We start from the raw sequence: 23,458 nt of genomic DNA on the forward strand, positions 1-23,458 counted from the left end.
CGAATTTCTTTTTTTTTTTTTTTTGGTAAATAAAAAAACATAATTTTCATTGAAAACATAATTTTCATTTTATGTAAGTAAAAAGTTATAAAGTTATTATTTACCAAATTAGATTTTAACCATACTATCTTTCTGTATTATATTAGAAATATGTTTCCAACAAATCGTTACTCTTTCTAATATATATAGTATGTTACTGATTATTTTAGTATGTTATTAAGTGTTTAAATCATTTTAATATATCATTAAATTTATATTAGATTATTAATTAAATTTTAAATTTTAATCTTTAAAAACTAATAAAGAAAACTGAAATGCTAAAATCATTAAATCAATCTAACCTGAATCAAGCTCTTTATTATATACTTCAGTTTGTTGTGGGGAAGTGTGTGGAAGTTGAAAATAAGTTAAATTTCATGGCCGTGCAAGCTGAGGTTTTATATGTAATTTGATTTCAATAAAAAGCCTTTTTTTTTCTTTTTTTTTTTTGGTAATAATTTCAATAGAGAGCTTGTGTGGAAAAAAAACTGAAATTCAACAAAGAAAAGAAATAAATAGACGTTTGGGATACAAAATGGTTATACTTAATAAAGTAGAAATATTCACAGCAGTTTTTTTTAAAAAAAAAAGGAATAGATATTCCTATGGATATATTTGATTATTATTTTAAATTAAGTTTAATATCTAGTTATTATAAATATCTTTTTCTTTGTAAAATATTAAATATGATAAAAATTAATAAAAAAATCAAATTTTATAGTTGTTTATGTATTTTTAGTTTAAAATAATCAAATTAGATTTGACTATATTTTAAATATGGTGATGATATTTATCTATCCAATGAACGAATATTAGTTTTGAATTTTTTTTTTAAAAAAGAAGTTATTCTTTAAAATAGAAAAAGAAATATTTTTATGGAATAGATATTCCTAAAATTGAAAATATATTAAATATAAAAACAGTTAATTTTAAGAAATAAAAATATTCCTGATACCAAACATATCCTAAGTGAAATTCATTTTTTCACTTCTTTTTTTTTTTTTTTTTTTGCCTAAAAATGAAACATAAAACCCCATGCAAACAACCAATACTCAACTCGAGAATTTATTCAATATATGTATTAAGGTGAAAAAATGATGTGGTGCACATATCCAATAAGAAGATGGCATATTTTAAAATTTTACATGCAATAATATTGTTCAACTCATGGTTTAAAAAAAAATCATGAAAATTTTAAAAACTTCTATTAAATTTATTTTTTAGAAAAATTGTAATAATATTATTGATATTTAATAAAAAAATTTGCTCAACTTTATTGATAGTTTATTTATTTATTTATTAACTTTTAATTTCCTTATAAAAATATGAAATTCAAATTTAACAAACAATGTGCCAAAAATTATTAGATAAATCTCTTTATCACCATTTTAGGGAAAAATTAGTGTTATAAATCACAAGTCTACCTACTCATTATCATATTTTTTTTACAATAATTATTTTAATATTTGCATAAATATTATAAAATAGATACAAATTATAATATAAACAAAAAATTGAATATACAGAGGGAATGTATTCTGTTACACTAAATAATCAAAGAATAATAGTTATATATATATATACTGTCAACCAAAATCTAATGATAGCTATCATGAAAGGCGTTATATTTATTACAAGATCTATATAGTAAGATTTGCATGCAAAATTATTATGAAGATAATTTTTTAATAATTGTTTCACATATTTCACATTTTAAAAATGAAAATAAAAAAAAAACTAATAATTTTTAATCACCAAAAGTTCTATACAGTATTGAAATAATATTTATAAAATATTGTGTAGTTGTATTAATTATTTTATATATATATATATATATTAATAAATAATTTTATCAAATAAGTATTTTTTTGTATTTTTATTAACAATTGGATATTTATAATCATTAATGCTCATTATAAATTGATTTATTTAAGAGATTTCTATGTTTTTGTAATCTTTACAATTAATTAATTAAATAGACTAATCATAAAGTTTCAATAAAAAAATTTATTTTTTAAAAATAAATTTCTATTATTTTTTTTAATTTTTATAAATTTTTATTGATATTTGATAATTTTTGATATTTCCATTAAATTTTCATATTTTGAATCTTGGATATTTCTATCGATACCAATTTTTTAAATCTTAGTCAAACTCAACATAATTATAAGTATTTTAACATGGTTAGCTTCTCATTTTCCGTTCATAATTTCCTCTTATTCTAATTTTTTGGTTTGTATCTCAAGATTAAAGGGATTTTTTTCTTGTACCAATTATGAAAAGAAAAAAAAAAAAAAAAAAAAAAGAACACAGAGCTTAATATGAGTAAATGTTCTCCTTTATTGTGGAACCTATTGAACAAAACAGAACGTAAATATATTAATTCCTTTTTTTTTTTTGTTTTGAATACTAAGAGGAATTATAGTTTAGGGCTTCAAATTAATTCTTGGAGGATTGTTTATTTAATTATTTTAAAATATTAATTAGGCTCTTTAATGGGATAATCAATGAAACTTCCCTTATCAATTTTGTTAAATGGAAAAATATATGAAAGTGGAAAATTGAAAGGGTAACGGTTTAAATTCTCTTATTCTTGCTCCATTGGATATTAACATGATATGTAAAATTTTGAATAAATATCGTTATAGCACTTTTTAATATATTGTTTCTTAAATATTACATTTTTATTATGAAAATAATTAGTATAGTCTTTTCAGAAATGACTTTTATTTTAATATAATACCATTTTTTAAAATTCTTGCTAATAAAGGTAAAATTTGATCCATTTACCCTCCTTTTGACTTTTTTTTTTTTTCACTTCTATACTTTTTTTTAAAAAAATTTATAATAACTTAAAAAAAAAAAACACACACGCACAAACACATAAACATACTCCTTTTAAAATTACTAAATCCTTAAAATATTGATCCCTCTAGTCAATTTCTTTTAAAAAAAAAGATAAAAGTAACAAATTATATATAATAATTATAATTGCCTCAAACACAACTTCAAAAGTTAAATTTATCAACATTTAATATATTTGAAAAATTTTTTTTAAAAGAAAAAATTAATTATGAGTTTGGTCATATTATTTTCATTATTCTTTTATTTTTAAAAATAGATCAAAGAATATAATTAAATGAAGATTTATAAGTTATATTCTAACTTTATTTTTAAAAGTTTTTTAAAAAATAATGTTATGTTGAAACAAAAGTGAAATGATATTTTTCATAATAGAAATGTAATAATGAAAAAACAGAAAAATAAAATGAACTATAGTGATATTTATTCCAAAATTTTAAAATATGGCATATTCTTATTAGATGAGTGTACCACATCATGTTCCAAGTCGATACACAATTTATTGAATAATTTTTCATCTACTAAACTCATGCCTAGCTTTTTTTTTTTTTTTTTTTTGGGGGGTAAAAAACTCGTCCATAGCTTACAAAATTGAAATTGGTCTAAAAAGGAATAAACTCAATTTAGGAGGGTAACAATTGTTAACGCATGAATACTTGCCACCATCCCTCCCGCCCGTGTTTCCACTTTTTCTCTGCTTAATTGCCACAATAGACCTACAAACAAGGTTTCATTTCAAGCGCACCGAATGGTTGGCTAATAAGATTCCTCCGCCGATTAACTCAGATATGGAAAAATTTGGGATGGAATTTTTTTTTTTTTTTTTTCTTTTTAGGAGAAAAATATGGCGTGCGGGGGTTGGTCAAGTTGCGCTCCTTTTATACTTGGCCTCAAATGTTTTTTTTTTTTTGGAACCTTGTATCTCTTGCGTTTGTCCAAATATTTCGGTACATGCTAACCAGGCATTTTGCATGGAACTCCCTCTGTGCGCTGGCACAGAGGAATGAGGAATGGTCTGCCGAATGCCGATCAATCATTTTGTAGTGGGCTTCAGATGAACTAATTCCTAGCCCGTGGACTAGGCTAGGGGATGTTCCAAGCCAGTGGGCCTTTTCGTAATTGGGCCTGGTTATTTTTGTGGGCCAAATCCAAAAGTCTAACAACATTACGACAATATCAACTGTATACATTTTTTTCAAAAAACATGATATTAATACATATATATATATATATATGTATATATTTTGTTTTGACAAGTGGAGCATAGAAATATATATATATATATATATAACCAAGTTCCTGAATACAAGAATTAGATGCTAGTAAATAAATTGTTATTAATAAAAAAAATTATCAAAAATTTGCATTATTGATCATAACAACTCTCTTAATTTCTTATGTTATACATTATTACATCTCTGCCTAGAATATCTTTATTGAAGAACTATTGCAAAGAAAAAAATTAAAAACAAATGGTACTAACAACACATCCAACCAATGGGTAACAGTTAAAAAAATAAATAAATAAATAAAGAAAAAGAAAAAAAGAAGATGAGTTTGTGTAGCGAAAAATTGTTAATGTTTGCCAATTGTTGAGAATACGAGATTAAAACACCTGACAAGGGCTAAATTATCCTGCGGAGCTGAGTTTCCATATCTTCTGTGTCTTTCTCATGATATTAAAGATTTTGTAAGAATGATGGGACTGTCCATGAATAATGATGAGCAGCCATTAATTAGTTAGGGTTTATTTTATCTCTTTTGGAAATTGAGGACCTTGACAGAGGCAGCAAAGACACCAAAGAAGAGGACATTAAAGGCAAGAAGTGCTGCAATTGAAGAAGTTACAGCTCCAGAACTAAATCCCAGATGTTCATCCAAGTAGTGTTTAATAGTACCCTTAAATCCAGGTCCCACAATTTGGTCTTCTAAATCACCAAGCTGAGAGCTAATCACTCCTTTAAGTGTCCATCCAACAGGACAGATGTAGTAAAACCACACCCACCAACCGGGAATTTTCTGAGGCCAACAAGGTATACATGCATCAAGTAAATGACCTTTTCTTTCTATAGGTGTAGGAAATAATGGAGGTACAAAATTAGGCAAATTTTCTTTTTATTTTTTTATTTTCCCCAACTATAAGAAAAAATAATACTTACTGGTTTTGGGACAAGGAAACCGGCAAGGAGATTCCATAAAGAGTAAAATGCAGAAGAGACAACAGCTGCCATGTGCTGAGAAGGTGTAAGACCAACAGCCATCATGCCATAGAAGGTAAAGTAGGTAAACGTGAGGAACATGATCAGCATGTAGAGTAGGAATTTTCCTGTAAAACAGGGGAGAAAAAAAAAAAAAAAAGTTAGAAATTAGTAAGAATTTTATTTATTAATTTAAGATGGTATAATTAAAAAGCTTGTAAATTATTCAAAATCTTACCAAGATCTTTTTCAAAATTGATCATGAGATAAGTGATTAAACCATATATCAACGTCTGCAAAATAATGTACGGAATTTCCACGAGACCCTGTTGAAAAAGCAATTAGCATATTCATAATTTATGCTAGAATTTTTCCTAGAAGGTAATCTACTAATTAAAGTTACACTTTAACTAGAATATATATATATATATATATATATATGGCACTTACCTGAGCTCCTGTATATATATATATATATATATTGCGCACTTACCTGAGCTCCTGCATAAGAAAGTGGAGAGTACATTCCAGCTGCTCTCTCTCGATAAAAAACCGTCCTCTCAATTGATACAACCGGTTGTACTGAAGAAGCATTGTTGACACCAAGAAACAAGCACGATGCATAAAGAGCTCCCATCACCATGAACAAGTCTCCAGTTGTGTGCCTGCAAAAGCATTTATTTATTACTGTTCTAATATGTTTTGCACACATCAATAACTTCTAAAGGTTCTGATAAAATGCCAAAATATTTGCCTTCACCAAGACTAAGAATTTCAATTGTTTTTATCATTCTTTGAAGGAAACTGTTTGAAGGAGAAATTTTACCAGAATTACAACCCAAAATAGTTTGGAAGGAGTGATAGCAGGAGACTAAAAATGATTCTGAGTTTCAAATACACAACAGTAGAACTAAAAACAAGAGAGAACGAGAAATACCTCTTCTGACCAATGTCCCAGAATATTGATCCTAAAATTACTGCGCTCATAATAGTAAAAACTATTCTCATGGCATTGTACGGTGGACTTCTCCAATATACAAGATTTTGCTTCCATAAGCATTGGTAGAATTGAGTAAGCTGGTCTTGTGAGTAAGTCGTAGGGAACTGTAATGGTTGTGAGCCAGGAGCTGGTGTGCTGAACCGCTTGATATTTTCTTCCACCCCCCTAAAGCAAAGATGTAAAATAAATAAATAAATAAATAAAATTATTAAATCGTATTAGTACCAAAAGAATTCGAGCATCTTTCACCAATAGAGAAAGAAACAATAACAAAAAAGAAGAAATATATTAGCTAGCAAAATTCTTGCTCACAGAACTTATGAAACAAGAAATTAGCATACTTGAATTGGTCAGAATTTCTGTATATATCTGCAAAGTCTACACCAAGTTTTTCTTCAGCAGCAGATGTAGTGACCTCAAGCATCCATGTTGCTGGATTGTACCCATCCGTAATAGGAGTGATTCCTTTAATACTCTGAACAGGAAAAAGAAACATGAGGACAACATACAAAATTGTTTGATTAATCATCATCATATAACCTCTTGAACTCCAAAAAAAAAAATTTGTAAAAGGCATTTAACACCGAACGTTCCCGCAAAAAAGTGAAAGCAAGTTAGTAAATGAAACATGATATATATATATATATATTTGACAACTTCCGTCAAAGTACTTAAATAGTCGGCCATCAAATTGGTGCTAATTGTGCTAAGGTTATAATTTTAGTATTATTCTTATTTGGTTCAGTGAAGAACAAACAATGTAATTTGATTTTAATGCAACATCACCTGAAAATAGTCGATCATTATCTGTGAGTGTACACCTAGCTTTCCTCCATATATAACTCGGCCACCTCGTTTCATAAGAAGAAGCTGTAGTCACACCAAATTAATCAGAGTAAACATACAGATGGATTTGATTAGCCAAAAAAGGAAAAAGATTCAGTTATCAAACTCATTTTCCAATTGGCAGTAGAAAACAACAAACCTCATCAAATGCCTCAAATATGTCAATGCTTGGCTGATGAATAGTGCAAACAACAGTTCTTCCTGTATCAACAGTATTACGAACAGCCCGCATTACAATTGCTGCTGCTCTTGCGTCAAGCCCAGATGTTGGTTCATCCATAAAAATTATAGAAGGATTTGCAACAAGCTCGACTGCTATTGTTAAACGTTTTCTTTGTTCTGTTGATAACCCTGAAGTACCAGGCATACCAACCAAAGCGTCCTTTAGAGAATCAAGCTCTACTAAGTTCATTACTTGTTGAACGAACTCCTGCAATATTGCAGAATAGTTAAATTATTTGAAAAATAAAGTGAAATTATTCGCACAAGTTGGAGCCTTATGCAGCTGCTTACTCGTTTTTTCTCCACGCTAGCATCCTTTGGAAGGCGTAGAGCTGAAGAAAACAAGAGAGACTCTAGCACTGTCACTTGTGGAGAGTGTATGTCATTTTGCTCAACGTATCCTGATATTCTTGCAAAAGTGCGTTGCTCTTTGGGATGGCCAGATATTCTAATATCCCCTTCTATGTAGCCACCAGTTTTCCTCCCAGCGAGGACGTCCATCAAAGTAGTCTTCCCAGCCCCACTAGCCCCAACTAAAGCAGTGAGAACACCTGGTGAAAATACTCCACTCACGTTGGACAAGAGCTGTAACCTCGCTTCCGGTATACCTTTTTTGGTCATTTCCTGACAATCTCCATAATGTTAGTTCACATCAGCAGTTACGTAAGTAATCTCCTCAAACGTTTACCTGATGGACCAATATAACTAGTTTATCATGAATTAACACAAACAAAAATTCAAAGAAAGGAAATACACCTTTGGCATGTCAACGAAGTAGTTAAGATTGTGGAAAGTCATTGTTAATGGTTCAAAAGGAAGAATCATTCCTTTCTTTTTGCTCTCCTCTCCGGCAGGTTTGGTCACTGCAGTATCATGTTAGTTCATGTCAAAGATATCCGTAATATATGAAGTAAAAAAACCATCTGGAGGTGTTAGCTGGTTGAAATATATATCTTATTTATAAAATTTTTAAACATGAATGACCACCATTCTTACCAGTCTCCTCCTCTTGGCCGTCATCTAAAACTACTGCCTGGTTTTTTCTAATTGCTGTGAAGAAAATAGGAATAACATTTAGAAGAGATCACTGATTGAAAAAAAATATATTAAGAAAGCCAACATTTTGGGCAGGTCAAATTCCAAAAAAACATAACAAATAACAAAAACTTCGTTTAAACTTACGATTAAGGTAGGCTAAGCAACAAGTCACCAAGCCATTGAATAGAAACGAAAAAAGAAGAAGAGCTATAACTCCAATCCAATACCATTGATCATCAGCTGGTAAGTTATGATTATGGAGAATGCTTTTCCCGAGCTCCATCTCCGGCACAAGAGGAGATGGCTGCAAAATGATCATTTTCAAGTCCAGTATGTAATATATGAACAAACATGACTCAGATAAAAAAATAGTCCTGTAGCTAGAAGATCATACCTTCTTCCACCTTGTGGCCATAAATTCATTGACAGAGAGTGCGCGTTGTCCATAAGCTAGCGGTGATACCCAATATGCCCACCTCCACCACTTCTTTATTTTTGCTGGAAAATAAACAATAAAAAATCCGTATCACGAGTGATAGGCTTTTCGTTAAACTATTTTTTAAGTCAAATCTCGCTGCTGATAAACTTACTGATGTAAAAGATTTTCATGCCTACCTTTTGGAATGAGATATCCACCTAACAAGAAAACAATAAGGAGTGCTGCCGATCCAAAAGTATTGGCAATGACCATATCTCGTGTAACAGCTGCCATCGTCCGGAAGAGACCCAATGCCATTTGGTGGACGGACAAGAGTGCTAACATGTAACGAAAAAACCTGAAACGTTTCGCAGAAATTTAATGAGTGCTGAAGCAATTGTGTATGAATATAAATAGACTTCACCAACAAGAGGAACAGAGGATACCTAGCAGCACTGGGGGCCAACCCAACTGAGTAGTATACTATACAAGACCATACAACAGCTTCAAGGATAGAGTAAGGTAGACGCAAAACCCAACTAGCAACTGCCCAAGCCCATGCAGGATGAAATGAACTGTCTCTTTGCTTGTAAAAGACCGGGAGCCGAGATATCATGAGAGATAACTCAGAGAAACCATTGAACATCATGTGGACCAGTGCAAAAAAAATGCTAGCAAGATAAAGGTCGCCATTTATTTCATCACTGTCGTGTAATCTTGTTCGTAGAAACATTGTGCTGCAGACGAACCCAACAAATGCAACCTGCAAATATGAGACATTGCATAATATGAGAAGAACTTTGCAGAGAAATGTATTTTTCTGAATGCAAATATATGAGATACGCCCTTTCTAGGAGCTTGTGCATGATGAAACGTGAGTTGTTAGAGAGGAATAAAAGTGCATACAATTGATACTACATATTAGCAAGACATTCTCTTTTGTACATTATGAAGTCACATACATCTGAAATCTCAAATTACAGAACCAAGTATCAGAAGAAGCAAAGAGAAAGAGGACAGAAAAAATAGATACCTGGCATGTCCTAAAAATGTACAGAAAACTATGCCTTTTGATCAGCAGTATTTCTCTGACAAAGCATGCTCTGAAAAGCTCCCCTGTTGAAACAGCATATTGTGTTTTTGCCAAAGCTGAAGGATGTGACTTAGATTTATCGTATGGAGTAGCAAGTGTGGACTCGATAGCCTTTCCAAATCTAGAATTATTAAAGGCTTTAGCAATTTCTGGTACGGGAATGTACTTGTATGGTTTTGAAGGATCGGCCCAGTACTGGGCTTGGTCCTTTTTGGAGGTTACCTGTCAATTTTAAAACAATAAAATAAGGAAAGAACCCACCAAAAAACTCATCGAACCGTTAGTTATTTTACGGAGAAATACCTCTTGGAGAAAATCTGCGACACCCTTACGTGGTGGTAAGCGAAATCCTAGTCCCTCAAAGAACTCCAATACTTCTGCTCGTGGACCTTGGTACACCACATATCCTTCTGATAACAGCAGAAGGTCATCAAACAAATCAAATGTCTCAGGCGCCGGCTGAAGAAGAGCCAGTAGAATAGTTCCGTCCATTTGATGAACAAAGTTTCCTAAGCATTTTACAATTTGAAATGTAGTAGCGCTATCAAGTCCCGTAGAAATTTCATCCATAAAGAGTGTTTTCCTTGGACCTACAATCATTTCACCTGAAGAAAAATAATTCCTCTTTAATTAGCCAAATGGACGATGTTTCATGAAAATTTCACATTTAGTATCGCACAAGAGAAAATAGGGTGTAATATTAAACCCAAAAAAAAAAAAAAAAAAAAAAAAGGGAAAAAAAAGAAAGAACAAAAGAGAAAGTAGGGTGGGCTAAAGGTGTGGGGACTTGAGAGATATACCAGTTGTAACCCTTTTCCTCTGTCCACCAGATACTCCTCTAAGCATGTCATTACCGACAACAGTCTCTGAACACACATCAAGACCGAGTACTTTCAACACATAATCTGTTGAAACACTGTGCCTTTTGCCAGGAACAGATGAGGCCTGTGCAGTTAAACTTATATGAGGAGATTAACACGTTTACAGGTTTAAGATTTTGTTTTTCCTTCTATGATTAAAATTATGAAGTTCAGGTGAAAACCTTCATAAACGCATCTATCTCTGGACTTGGCCGAATGTTTCTCTCCTTCTCTAACTTAGCCAGCTCTTCCACGTGTGCTATAAGATCGATGCAACAAGTATGCTAGTATGATTAGTTCCAAATGTTAATTATGGGCTGCTTGTATGTAGCTTGTAAATTTAGTTGAACTAACCCGCAAAGCCTTCACTTGCACCTTGAAACCTAGCTCCAAAGTCTAGGGTTTCTCGTACAGTGAGTTCTGCAATGTGATTGTCTGTTTGGCTTATATAGGCAGAAGTCCTTCTAACTTCAAATTCGTTAAGCTTGTGGCCGTTGTAAGTGATAGTACCTGTTTGCTGAAAGAAGAAAAAGAAGAAGCATTAAGAAGGAGTGCATTCTTAGACCCAGTGGATTAGACCACACAGGCAGATTTCTGATGAAACAAAAAAATAAAAATAAAATAAAATAAAATCTATTATTTGCATCTTGAAGAATTTCTAACAAAATTTATAATTATTCTTGTTCATTTCTTAATTTTGAGTTAAAGGTTATATGAATATTTCCATCGCTTAGTCATCAAGTATTCTCCATGTCTTTTTAATATTTTGGTTTTTCTTTAAATAAATTAAAATTAATCATTTAAAGACACTAATGTAAAATGAATAAAATATAATAAAAACTTGGTAGCTAGTTATGCTGCAAGTACTGACTTTGGTGGTAAGAGGCTGCTTAGGACTTGTTTCGAAAAAACTTAACCAAGCCAATTACACACATGGCCAAATTAGGTAATTAAGCTAAAGGAGGCATGCACACACATATGATTTGCATGTGAATATCGTACCAACTACTAACCTTTAAGTCCTTGTCAAGTTTTCCTGCAAGAGCTAAAAGCAAGGACGATTTGCCTGAGCCGGGTGGTCCTAAGAGCAAGGTCATCCTGCAAAAAGAACAAGGATATATATATTATCAATAAATTAATATCCACTAATTTTATGGATACACGCCACATGATAATGAAACTATTAATTCCTGTAACCATAAAAACTATTAAAAAGAGGTGATAATCATTGTTTCTTGAACAGCTTAATTTAATATCACCAACTTCAAAAAAGCCAAAAAAAAAAAAAAAAAAAAGATGTTGACTAAAATATTAACCATGACCATAAATAAGATACATATTACATAATGATCTCAGTTTAAATTATTCGATACCATTTAGCGAGAATTTTAGCGTTAACACCGTCAAAATTCATGCGTTGTTGGACTAACAACAAAGAAATAAAGCACATCAAATATTTGACAAAAATAGTTCCAAATTTTTATTTCTCTTTCATGGACAACAGCTTCAATTAATAACTATATGGACCTTCCAGGTTTCACAGCACCGCTGATGTTGTTCAAGATGGTTAAAGAATGTCTCTGGGGTCGAAGTATTCCCAAAGCAGTAAACATACTCTGCATCCATATATACAAAACACACCAATATTCAATCTCTAAATCTTGTAAACGAAGAAAAGATAAAATCAAATTCGGTCGTGAAGAAAGATAATTAAGAGAACAAAAAAAAAAAAAGTAGCAGCTAAACTAATTACCTCAAAAGCATCACGAGTGTAATTAAGCAGAGTAGGCAAAGCTCTTGAACCGACTTGAATATTAGCCTTGACATTCAAGTTCTCGTACCGCACTTCAACAGTCGGCACAGCCAATCCGACTCTTCAATTAGAAGAGAAAACCAGTGTTCAGTAATTTTCTCTTTTGTTTTCGAAAAATCAAAATCAGATTTCAAAATCATAAAGAAGAAAAGTAACGGATCTCGATCCAGTATACCGATCAAGACGTTCTTTGATTCCCGAAAGCAACTTGTAATTATCTTGATCGGAAGTAGCCAATGCTTTCTTGACGACAAGTTCACGAATCTGACGGTCAAGCTTCCTTACGTTGATCGTCTCAGTCTCACCTTGTTCCGACGCCGTTCTCCGCAACAGAGCATAGTTCGATCGCTTTTGAGAAGGCAATCTGGCAATCGCCGCCCACATGAGCTCATCTTCGTCTTCTGCAACCGAATCGGCATTCGAAGGCCTCGCAAATCCACCTTCATTTATTCTATCAATCTGAAGCTCAAAATACTCGCTTCCATTAGAAGCCGCCATTGCTAAAATCTAACTACCTAAAGCTATCTTTTCGTAATTTTCTTTATTTTTCTTTTTTCTTTTTTTGGGTTGTATCTCTCACTTTTTAATCCTGAAGGAGCGAGAGAAATTTCGATGATGAAGAGGCATTATTCAGTATTTATAGTCGAATTCAATAGAGAGAACCAAAATGCCTGATAGCATGCTCTCAGATTATTCAGGGGAACGCTTATCATGTTCGTCTTGGTGTTGGTTCCCCGCGAATTTTGAAAATATTAATTTATCTTTTGTTGCCCAAATTGCCCTTCCTCTTTTATTTTGTCCTGTTCTTACGATCCACGTGGCTTGTATTCTTCTCGCATTTTTTTTTTTTTCTATTTTTTAATTATTATTCTAGAACCTTATAATCGAGTAATTGTTTCAGTACCAAGTGTCGTATTATCCGATTGGTGCTTTTTTCTTTTTTTCTTTTTTTTTTTGTTTAATATTGTGCTTTTCTTACCTTTTTGCTAAAAAGGAGAAAAAGAAAAATCAACATTTTTCACTTTTTTAATTTTATTTTTACCATCAAATTTGAGCATCGCTTATCGATTTTTTCACCTACATTTTCTCACCAACACAGAAACCGTGCTCTCCTATAAGTGAGAGCTACCTTCCAACCATCAACCATCCTTTACTTCTTTTTTTTCAACCTTTTTTTCAACCACAGATTGAGTAAAGCTACTGTTGCAGCAAATATTTTAGCAAGTCTCGTGATTGCAGGATGTGTGTGCCTCTTCCACCTCCAAATTAACGCTACTGTTATAACAAATACTTTAGCAATATGCCACCTCCAAAATAAAAAGACAAAAATAAAATAACAAAATTAATAAATTAAAAATACTTAACGAAACTAAAGAAATTTTGTAGACAACTTTTATGAACATTTGAGGTGCGTAAAAAAAATGAAGCTTGAACTTCATTTACACAGATATCAAAAGAAGCTTACAGATAAATTCCATTTTGATAAAAAAATTCCCAAATATGAATAAATTATATTTATTTAATATTTATAGATTTTATACAAATTACTAATTAAAGATAATTATCCAAATCTACTACTAATTACAGATAAATATCCAAATCTACTATTATTATTTATAAATATTATCTTCATTTCATCCCAATTTTATTTTGTTTTATCTCCATTTCATCCCAATTTTATTTTGTTTTATCTCCATTCAAATATAAAATTTGTCCTTATTTTAGATAAATTTTACCTCCATCTAAAAACTTCCAAATTCAATATTTATCTTCAAAATAGTATTATTTTTTACTAAACATCTACATATAGCATTTTTTACATGCCAACTAGTTTTTTTTTTTTTTTTTGAATTACTTATAAACTAGTATGATAGAATAAGTTAAATATAGATAAATAAACTTTTATATTGAAACTTATATGCAAAAATAACTTTTATCAGCATGTATAGATAAATAAACTTATAAATTATAAATTATAAAAAAAATAATATTTATCACCATTAGTAATGGCTATCATAATAGAGATGATACTTTAATTAAATATGGGTTGTCATATTATTATGTAGCTTATCTAACATCTTCCAACGAGAATTGGAGTTTCTTTCAAATTTCTATATTTTCTAGCATATCAAACAACGTAGAAAACAGAAAATTTGTAAAACACTATAGCACCACCCCTGGATTTCATAATTCCCAAATCTAGAAAATCCTAAATCCCATCACACAGCTCAAAATGCAGTGGTTTTATCATTGGTGAAACACACATTCCTTCTGCATTTGACAATTTCTTTGCTTCATGTCTTCATATTTTCATAATTATCAAAATGTCTGTTGATTTTCGTTTTCCTATTAATTCCATCCATTTCCGTACACAATTACATGAAAATATTTATATATTCAAGCTGTGTGCCTTTACGTAACCAATAGAGAACACTGCAACTAAAAGAAACTTAAAAGAGTATTTGCATCTCTAATATTAGGCAAAATCCCAAAAAATAAAAATAAAAATAAAAAATCCAAAATTAGGCAAAGGGTCGGCGACCTTGGAAGCCCACGTTAAGATCAATGGAGATGTAACTTAAAAAAAGGAGTGAATGGAATAAGAGCTGACAAAGTCACATTCCCTGTTTTCAATTCTTCCTATCACCAAGTCAAAGAATGGATGAACTCAATCCCAATGTAAATTTTTCACAGCCAATTCCTACTACTACCAAGACCATTGAGTCCTTCTGCAACCATTTTCTCCACCACCCATTATATATGATTGCCCTCCGATTACTTCCTTCTCAATCATCCACCACATTCTCTCTCTTCCCAAGCACGCGAATTTAATACGCCGTCTAATATATATTCATATTGGAAGATCTTTAACAGACGTAAGGAGTTGCCTTCGGATTTTTGATTGTATTGTTTTTGTCTTTTTTTCCTCCTTTAAATTGAAAGCACGCAAAATGGACAAAGGAATGAGTCCACAAGATTAGTATTTTTGCATTAAACTTCCATCCCTGTAAAAACATTGAGTCTCTCTCTGCCTGGCAAAACAACCCACATGGAGTTCAATCAAATTTAATTTATTTAATTCATTTTGTAATTTCTACTTGTCAAAACAAAACAATTCGGTCCATTGAGACTTCACACGTGACTATAAGAACACAGGGAAAATATCAATTTCAAAAAATAAAATAAAATTGCAAACAGTGCAAATTGTCACGAGGGATTCAGAATCCTACATGCAATACTACAGCTTTGGAAGCGCCCCTCTTAGCTATAGTACAAACTGAAGTTCACATTCACATTGATCTTGCTCCAAAACCATACAAATTGTAAGCAAAATAGGCCGCAACATATTAACTAGCTACACACTGCTAATAATATATCAAAAAGCTCTCACTTCACCCGGTAAAAAAGAGTGAGCAGCTCCACTATATTTACACAGTTCATACAAAAGGAAACCATCAAAACCAGCTCAAAAGGATCTATCCCACGACAGTTCATACCAACTTGACACTTTGATAGATTAGACTTTCACCTTACTGAGCAAACTGAACAAATAATTTACTTTGATTTTCTAGATTAGTTTTGTTTTATATGTTGATTTTCTAGACTTTGAATTCTTGCCTTTGCCACTGAATGAGTCATCATCGGAATCATCGCTTTCATCCCCAAATTTACCACTCCGCATGCGCTTCTTCCGTTCACTAGCACAAACAAGCAGCTTTCGTTCTTCCTTCTGTTCCACAGACTCAGAATTATCCTTCGGCCGCCAAATGTAAAGTGACCTGAAAGAGAAACAAGGCCAACACAAAACTCAAATGACAGCCAACTAGAAAGGACAGAGAAAGAGAGTCCAGCATATAAAGTCTTTGACCATCCTACGTAGGAATATGAGAAGATGAGTGAACAATGCCACAACCTTGAACTACCAGATGCCAAAACATCCTCCCTTGGATGTAATTTGTTCACAGGACTAATAGTTGTAATGTTTGGATCCTTGACCTCAGCAACTAGTTGCCCGGTACTGATGTCTATGAAATCAATTGGATGCAGGGCAGCCCCATTATAGTTTTCACTTATGTAACGACCAACAACAGCAAGGGACTCTGATGGGTCCTGCATCCAGAAACATTTTAGAATTCCAAAATGAACAAAGAAAATTTTATGAACATCCTACACTTCAATAAATATATATCACCTTAGGATCCCATTCTGCTCGGAAAGGAGTCAAATGACGATTAAAATCATGACTGTGTACAATCTCACGGCTGGGTGAATCCAAATTACCAAAAATAGAATCCCATACTCGGAGACGGTTGTCCTGCGAGGTGGTAAGAATTTTGTTGCCAGATACTGGAGAAAAGTATGCAGAGTTAACAACACGCTTGTGCCCAAGTTCACTAAGGGAAGAATTAGCTTCAAGTCGCCGCATGTCCCATATACGAGCCTGAGGTGCAGAAATCATGTCATTCTTTAGGGCCAGTATGACCAGAATAGCATATAAAAGTATACATGACCACCTATTTACAATTTGCTGAGAAAATCAGAACTTATACAAAATAGTCATTATAGATGGAAGCCTATACGGACAAAGGATCAAAGGGTATACTATACAGAAGGCCAGATAACCAACAGAACAATCACTAAAAGATTCATAAAGCTAAGCACATCACAGCTTACAAAGTGATCATTTCCACAGCTTAAAAGAAGGTCTGGTTGAACAGGATTGCAGTGGAGTCCAACAACTTTGCTCCCTCTCTTATGGATCAAAACTTCCTTGCCAACTCTTTGGTTGGAGCGAGTATCCACCCTAAGCACGCCAAAAAACAAAAAGCTTTATTAGACAAAATTGAATATGCAAATAAAACCAAGTTTATTGGGAAATACAAGGAAAACTTGGTTCTAGAAAGAACTATATGAATAGCAGTGAAAAAACCTAGAAAGAATAGCTAAATGACGCAGAACACCACATGGCAACCACGATGAAGAGGAAAAAGTCACTCATACAGCAAACATAGAAGTAAAACCAAATATCTCAAAATATGCAGTTAAAGTATAAAAATAAAGTAAGTAAGAAAAAAACTTACAAGTAAAGATAACCAAAATTATCAGCAACAAGAACAGCACCTTTGTCTTTGTTGATATCCATGCCATAAAGCATTTTCCAGCTGTTTGGGCCCTAAAGACAAGCAAAATCAATATAAGATTTATCACATCATATCAAATAAGGTGCCAATTAATAAAGCAAATTCTAGATCCTTTCTACTCTCATGATCCACCCACCATTGGTTTTATTTCTCCATTTCTCATTGTTCTTCTCTTACCCATTTGACATATACAATGGAATAAAATCTAAGAAACAAGAACTGCTTCCACAATCTGGTCTTATTAAACAGTTAATAACTATAGTGACAATTCAACCCCTTACAGTTCACTTGATTTAGACTAAAAGTCACACTTCATAAATAGGAAGAAACACAAGGAGGAGGATGCACACCTGCCACCCATTGGGGTTTGTGTCCATCAGAGGTAATGAAATACCAGTCTCCAAATCAGTGCAACTAATGGTTCCATCTGATGATGCAGTATAAACCATATCATCTTTTGTAGGATTAAACCTGTGAAAAGTTTTGCAACCATTAAGATTCTGATAAAGGGGGAAAGAAATCATAATGCAAAAATAAAGAGTCAAGGAGAAATATATATAAATTTTTAGCTAGATAATATAAAATGACAAGTAGAAGACTATTAACTTATGAAGTTATAACTCACCTCATGTTGTTGACAATACACGAGTGTATGTTTCCATAGACAATCTTTTCATCTACTTTGTAGAAATCCCAGACTCCAACTTGTCCTTTCTTTACCATGAGATAGAGGAAGAAGAGAAAGAGATAAGAATCAATTATCTTGAAGCAAGCAAGAACATCCTTGACTAACATAAATTTGAACCAATTAAAAAATTGCATATTTTAGGTGAGACTAACCTTATCTCCTGATAAAAGGATCTTGTTGTTTGTTGGATGGAACTCTAAGGAAGTAACCCGCCTGCTGTGGTATTTGATAACTGCAGCACTCAATTCATCTGGAATAATATATGCTGGCTTGATCTATTAAAAAGACAATTATTATAACAAACTTGTAGAAGAGTCAAACCAAGCAAAAGAACAAAATGACAACAAAGCACAGTAACCTGCAACAAATTTCAGTACAACGTTAAAGCATCAAGACAATACCAATAAAATAAGAAAAGGCAGAGAGCAACAGTTTAGCTTTAAAATTACTACAACACTACTATGCCAACCATAAATTGAACATTAACTTCTAGCAGAGTTCTAATTCCGAGTTTGGAATAAGAAATGCGCATCAGTCATCCACATTGATATGCCACTCATATTGCTTCCCTACAATTATTGTCTTCGTGAATACAGTCAAAATTGAACACTGTGTCAAGGCATTCAACTTTCACAATTGTGCCAAATTCAGATAACCAAACAACAAAAAAGAACAAGGTCTGCATACAAAATACACAGAACTTGCCATATCATTCCATTGTGGACATGAAAACAAATGCATAGACGGATGCCATGAAAAACTTACCAGCTCACTCATAATAGCGTCCCAAGTTAAAGTCACATATCAGGTATAACTTAGCACGCCAGCATCAATAACGTCTAGCAATGCATCTAAACTTTCCTTGTCAAGCAGCACATAAAAAGACAAAAGATTTACAACTTGGCTGAGGACACAATTGTTATACTACTAGGTAAGCAAGGAAAACCATACTTAATTCATCATGGACAGAAGTCAGAAAAAACCAAAAAGACAAGGTTGCAATTGCCAGTTGCTTGTCTCCAAAATGACAAAACAAAATGTTGCATGCGTTACAGGAATTCAATTCACAATAGTCAAACTACATATCCAGTTGCCAAAATTCCAACACTACATCAACTAACTCCAAAAGGCGACAAAAGAGTCAAGGAAAATTACATATATATATATATATATATATAAAGAAACTTACTCGAGGAAGGCCAGGTCTAAGCTGGCGCTCAAATAAATACTCGAATGGTTTATGGGTTTTTTTGCCGGGTGCTGGAATGACCCCAAACTCAGTAGCCACTCTATGTGGGCATGTCATCGTAGTGTGGCCTTCAAGTTCCCCAAAAACAACAGAGTCGGAGTAAATAATATGATAACAATAATTTCACAGATTTGTAAAATGCTATATCAGAAACAAACTATGATACATCAAACAAGAAACCCAGAGCCAACCATTTCCATGACTATCAATTACCAGGCATTTTGCAAAGGAAGCACGGTTTCATTGGGCAGTCAATGTAAGTAGCCCCTTTGAATCCCGCTTCATGACCCGCCTTTCTACATACCTAATCAAGTAAAAACACAACTCGAAAACAAAAATTAGAACAAACCCTCCACGAGAAACAGAAAGAGAAAACAGTTTTAAAAAATAAAATAAAATAATAAGAAGACTGCACAAATTTGGGTTAACCCTTACTTTGCAAATTTTCTTGAGAGTTATAGAGATGGGTTTTTTCCCTTTTCCTTTGGCGTCCAAAGACTTCTCTTTTTCCACTCCACTCTCTTTCACCAAAACTTTCTTTTCTACTTTCTCTTCCTCTTCCACTTCTTCTTCTTCTTCTTCTTCTTCTTCCTCCTCCTCCTCATCGGAAGAGCTTTCCTCGGAGTCCGTGTCTCTGGCAATGACGACTTTCGGGAACGACGCCGTCCTTCTCGTTCGCAACGACATTATCTAAAACCAAAGGTTTTACGAGTTGAAAAAGGATATCGATGGAGACGAAAAGTGTTTTTTGACGGAACGGAGATGAAATACGACGGTTTTACGAGTTGTAGGAACGTTGTCGCATGGAAGAATCGAAAACGGTACCAGAGGAGCCCATGGAGAGGAACCGACTCTTTTGGAGGCTTATGGGGGACAGAGAGTTTAATTACTGAAATATCCTCAAGATAATCGTGTTTTTGACTTCCTTATGTCACGTTCCGCATGAATATAGAGGAATCCTTTAGGCATATCTGGAATATTCAAGACTCTCCATGAGAATTCATGATAATTCAAGAGAAATCTGGAGGGATTTGGAAGATTCTAGAAGCTTCTAGGTAAGAGAATTCTAGAAAATTATAGATGATTCAAGAGAAGTCTAGAAGGTTCTAGACGACTCAAGAGATCTCTGGAAGGTTCGAGAATACTATAGAACAATCTAGGACATATGTACATTTCTAGAACATTCTAGGATCATGTAGTAAGATAGCTTTCTAGAATAGTCCATAGAAATATCTAGGAGAATTATCTAGAATCTTATCTAGGATAATGCCATGTGTACAAAGTCTAGAATGTTGTATCCTCGTACTTCGTGCCAAGCCCTCTATATAAAAGGGGTGAACCCTCATTTGTAAAACGAACATCCAAGAATCCAAGAATCCAAGCATCCAAGGATTCAAGAATCCAAGCTACTCTTGTAAAGCTCTCTTTTAAACAATATACTTTCATTCTCCCAAACTCTCTTTGTGCTCTAGCTTTCTTTGCTTAACTTTCTCTTTTAGTGAGCAAAAGGCTTACTTAGTTGCAACAAAAGGGTCGGAATAGCAACTAAGGCCGCACGGCTTGAAAGGTAAACAAACAAGTCCGTGACAAGTGGTATCAGAGCCAAGGTTAAAGCTAGCATCTAGAGCAACATGTCTTCATCAGAGGTTGTGGTTGAAGAAGCAAGGGGAAGGGAGGTCATCCCCGAAGCTGCAAGAAAGGGACGTGGGCGTTCAAAGTCGAAGGACGTTCTCACCTCCATGGAGACCAAGGTGGTCAAGATGGAGTTGGCTGTTGCCGATATGTTGGAGCGGCTTGATCAGGTGGAGCAAGGCATGGAGGAGCTCGATGGTCGTGTGGGTGACCAAGTGGGGGAGCTTAGAAGTACCATGCAATACACCAACGAGGCCAACACCGAGGCATGGCGTCATGAAAGCCAAGCTTTCCAAACAAAGGTAATTGAAACCTTGTCCCTTATGCAAGCTCAATTAGATGAGTTTAAGAAGAGTTTAGAGGAGACTCGTGAGGATTGGGCGTTATGCAAGAGGGCTGCAACTAGTGGCACCGTCACTACCCAACAAATAGTCTCTACTCCAAGGGTAGATGCTCCCAAGCCCAAGGAGTTTAGTGGGAGAAGGGATGCAAAGGAGTTGGACAACTACATGTGGCACATGGAACAGTACTTCGAGGCATTGGATTTCCAAGACGAGAAGCAAAAGGTAAACACCGCTACCCTCTACCTTACTAATCTTGCTGCGGTATGGTGGCGTAGAAAGCATGAAGAAATGAAGAAAGACATATGCGCTATCAATTCTTGGGAAGATTTAAAGAGTGAATTGAAGAAACAATTCTATCCCGAGAATGTGGCGAATGATGCTAGGAAACGCATGAAGGAGTTGAAGCACCAACGATCCATCCGTGAATATGTGGAGCAATTCTCTGGGTTAATGCTCCAAATTCCCAACATGAGTGAGGAGGATCTCCTTTTCAACTTCATGGATGGATTGCAACCGTGGGCATACCAAGAGCTTCAACGAAGGGGAGTACAAGATATCTCCACTGCCCTCACTACGGCCGAAACACTTGTCGAATATGGGCGAGGTGAGTCTTCCAACCCTAAGCCTAAGAATAATTATATTAAAGGTGGGGGAGCCAAGTTCCATAAAACTCCCCAAAGTAAGAAGTTTCCAAGAAGGCCACCACTACCTAACAAAGATTGGAAGAAAGGAGGCAAGCCCGAATTCAAACCGAAGGAAAATTGCTTCTTATGTGATGGTCCCCATTGGGCTAGAGATTGTCCAAAGAGGAAGTCCTTGAGTGCCATGCTCGAAGAGAGGGAAACTCAAGAGCACACACAAATGGGTTGTCTACAACTCCTCAACTCACTGAAGGCTAGTCCAATCCCAACCAACAATACGAAGAACAACTCCCTAATGTACGTGGCGGCACGTATCAATGGGAAAGATGCCCAAGTCATGGTAGACACCGGCGCATCTCACAACTTCGTAAGGAAGGAGGAGGCCATGAGGCTTGGCCTCAAACTCGACAAAGGTCAAGGGTGGTTGAAAACTGTGAATGCAGAGGCTAAACCGCTAGATGGCATGGCCCGTAACGTGGAGTTGCACCTTGGCACTTGGCAAGGTAACGTAAACTTCTCCATTGCTCCTATGGATGATTTTGATATTGTACTTGGCATGGAATTCCTTAGGCAATTCAATGTGGTCCCACTCCCTCGCTACAACACGGTGTGCATAATGGAGGGAGGCCCTTGCATGATTCCAACAATGCACAAGCCAAGTACTTCCAACCGCCTCTCCGCCATGCAACTCAAGAAAAGGAGTAAAGAAAGGAGAGCCTACATTCCTTGCTACTTTACGTGAGGAAAAAGAAGTTACTCCCAAGGAGCCACCAAAGGAGATTAATCAAGTCCTTGAAGAGTTTAAAGATGTCATGCCACCCGAACTACCTAAAAGACGTCCACCAAGGAGGGAGGTGGATCATTGCATCGAGTTGGAGCCTAGTGCAAAACCACCTGCAAAAGCAACCAAGAAAATGGAGAAATGGGCCGACACAAAAAGAAGGCACGTGGAGTATCAAGTGGGAAACTTGGTGTTCGTCAAAATCCTTTCATCCCAACATAAGTCTACCCGAGGGCTACACAAAGGCCTTGTTCGCCGATACGAGGGACCATTTCCAATCGTCAAGAAGGTGGGCAAGGTATCTTATAAGGTGGAGTTACCTCCTACACTCAAACTTCACCCGATCTTCCATGTAAGTTGCTTAAAGCCATACTACAAGGATGAAGAAGACCATACAAGAGGGGAGTCCAAACGAGCACCAATAGGTGTCTACAACACTTATGACAAGGATGTGGAGAGCATCTTAGCTGATCGAGTAGTTCGTGGAAGGGATAACCATCCGAGTCATGAGTACTTGGTGAAATGGAAGGGACTACCTGATAGCGAAGCAAGTTGGGAACCTGCTGATGCACTTTGGCAATTCAAAGATCATA

At 34.3% G+C, this 23,458-nt stretch overlaps 2 protein-coding genes across 2 annotated transcripts; both read right to left on the reverse strand.

Moving 5' to 3' along the window:
* Positions 1–4,251: 4,251 nt before the first annotated feature.
* Positions 4,252–13,057, reverse strand: LOC107410819 (ABC transporter G family member 31). Its single transcript, XM_016018297.4, has 24 exons — positions 12,565–13,057; positions 12,330–12,450; positions 12,104–12,192; positions 11,590–11,674; positions 10,931–11,093; positions 10,759–10,835; positions 10,517–10,661; positions 10,020–10,321; positions 9,657–9,938; positions 9,070–9,386; positions 8,821–8,981; positions 8,600–8,703; positions 8,350–8,509; positions 8,164–8,217; positions 7,924–8,030; positions 7,459–7,791; positions 7,085–7,375; positions 6,886–6,969; positions 6,441–6,574; positions 6,037–6,264; positions 5,593–5,764; positions 5,338–5,425; positions 5,061–5,227; positions 4,252–4,920 (listed from the first exon to the last, which is right to left on the reverse strand). Exons 1-24 carry the CDS (start codon positions 12,885–12,887, stop codon positions 4,654–4,656), a joined length of 4,254 nt encoding a protein of 1,417 aa, XP_015873783.3. The 5' UTR covers positions 12,888–13,057; the 3' UTR covers positions 4,252–4,653.
* A 2,471-nt stretch (positions 13,058–15,528) lies between these two features.
* On the reverse strand, positions 15,529–20,367 carry LOC107410820 (protein DAMAGED DNA-BINDING 2). The gene is made up of 11 exons (XM_016018298.4): positions 19,903–20,367; positions 19,681–19,771; positions 19,408–19,535; positions 18,371–18,493; positions 18,156–18,244; positions 17,881–18,001; positions 17,471–17,562; positions 17,064–17,193; positions 16,582–16,830; positions 16,303–16,499; positions 15,529–16,168 (listed from the first exon to the last, which is right to left on the reverse strand). The coding sequence occupies exons 1-11, from the start codon at positions 20,152–20,154 to the stop codon at positions 15,958–15,960; spliced, it is 1,683 nt and encodes a 560-aa protein (XP_015873784.3). The 5' UTR covers positions 20,155–20,367; the 3' UTR covers positions 15,529–15,957.
* Positions 20,368–23,458: the final 3,091 nt, after the last annotated feature.

The sequence above is a fragment of the Ziziphus jujuba genome, chromosome 10, assembly GCF_031755915.1.
Source record: "Ziziphus jujuba cultivar Dongzao chromosome 10, ASM3175591v1".
In the NCBI taxonomy this organism is placed as follows: domain Eukaryota; kingdom Viridiplantae; phylum Streptophyta; class Magnoliopsida; order Rosales; family Rhamnaceae; genus Ziziphus; species Ziziphus jujuba.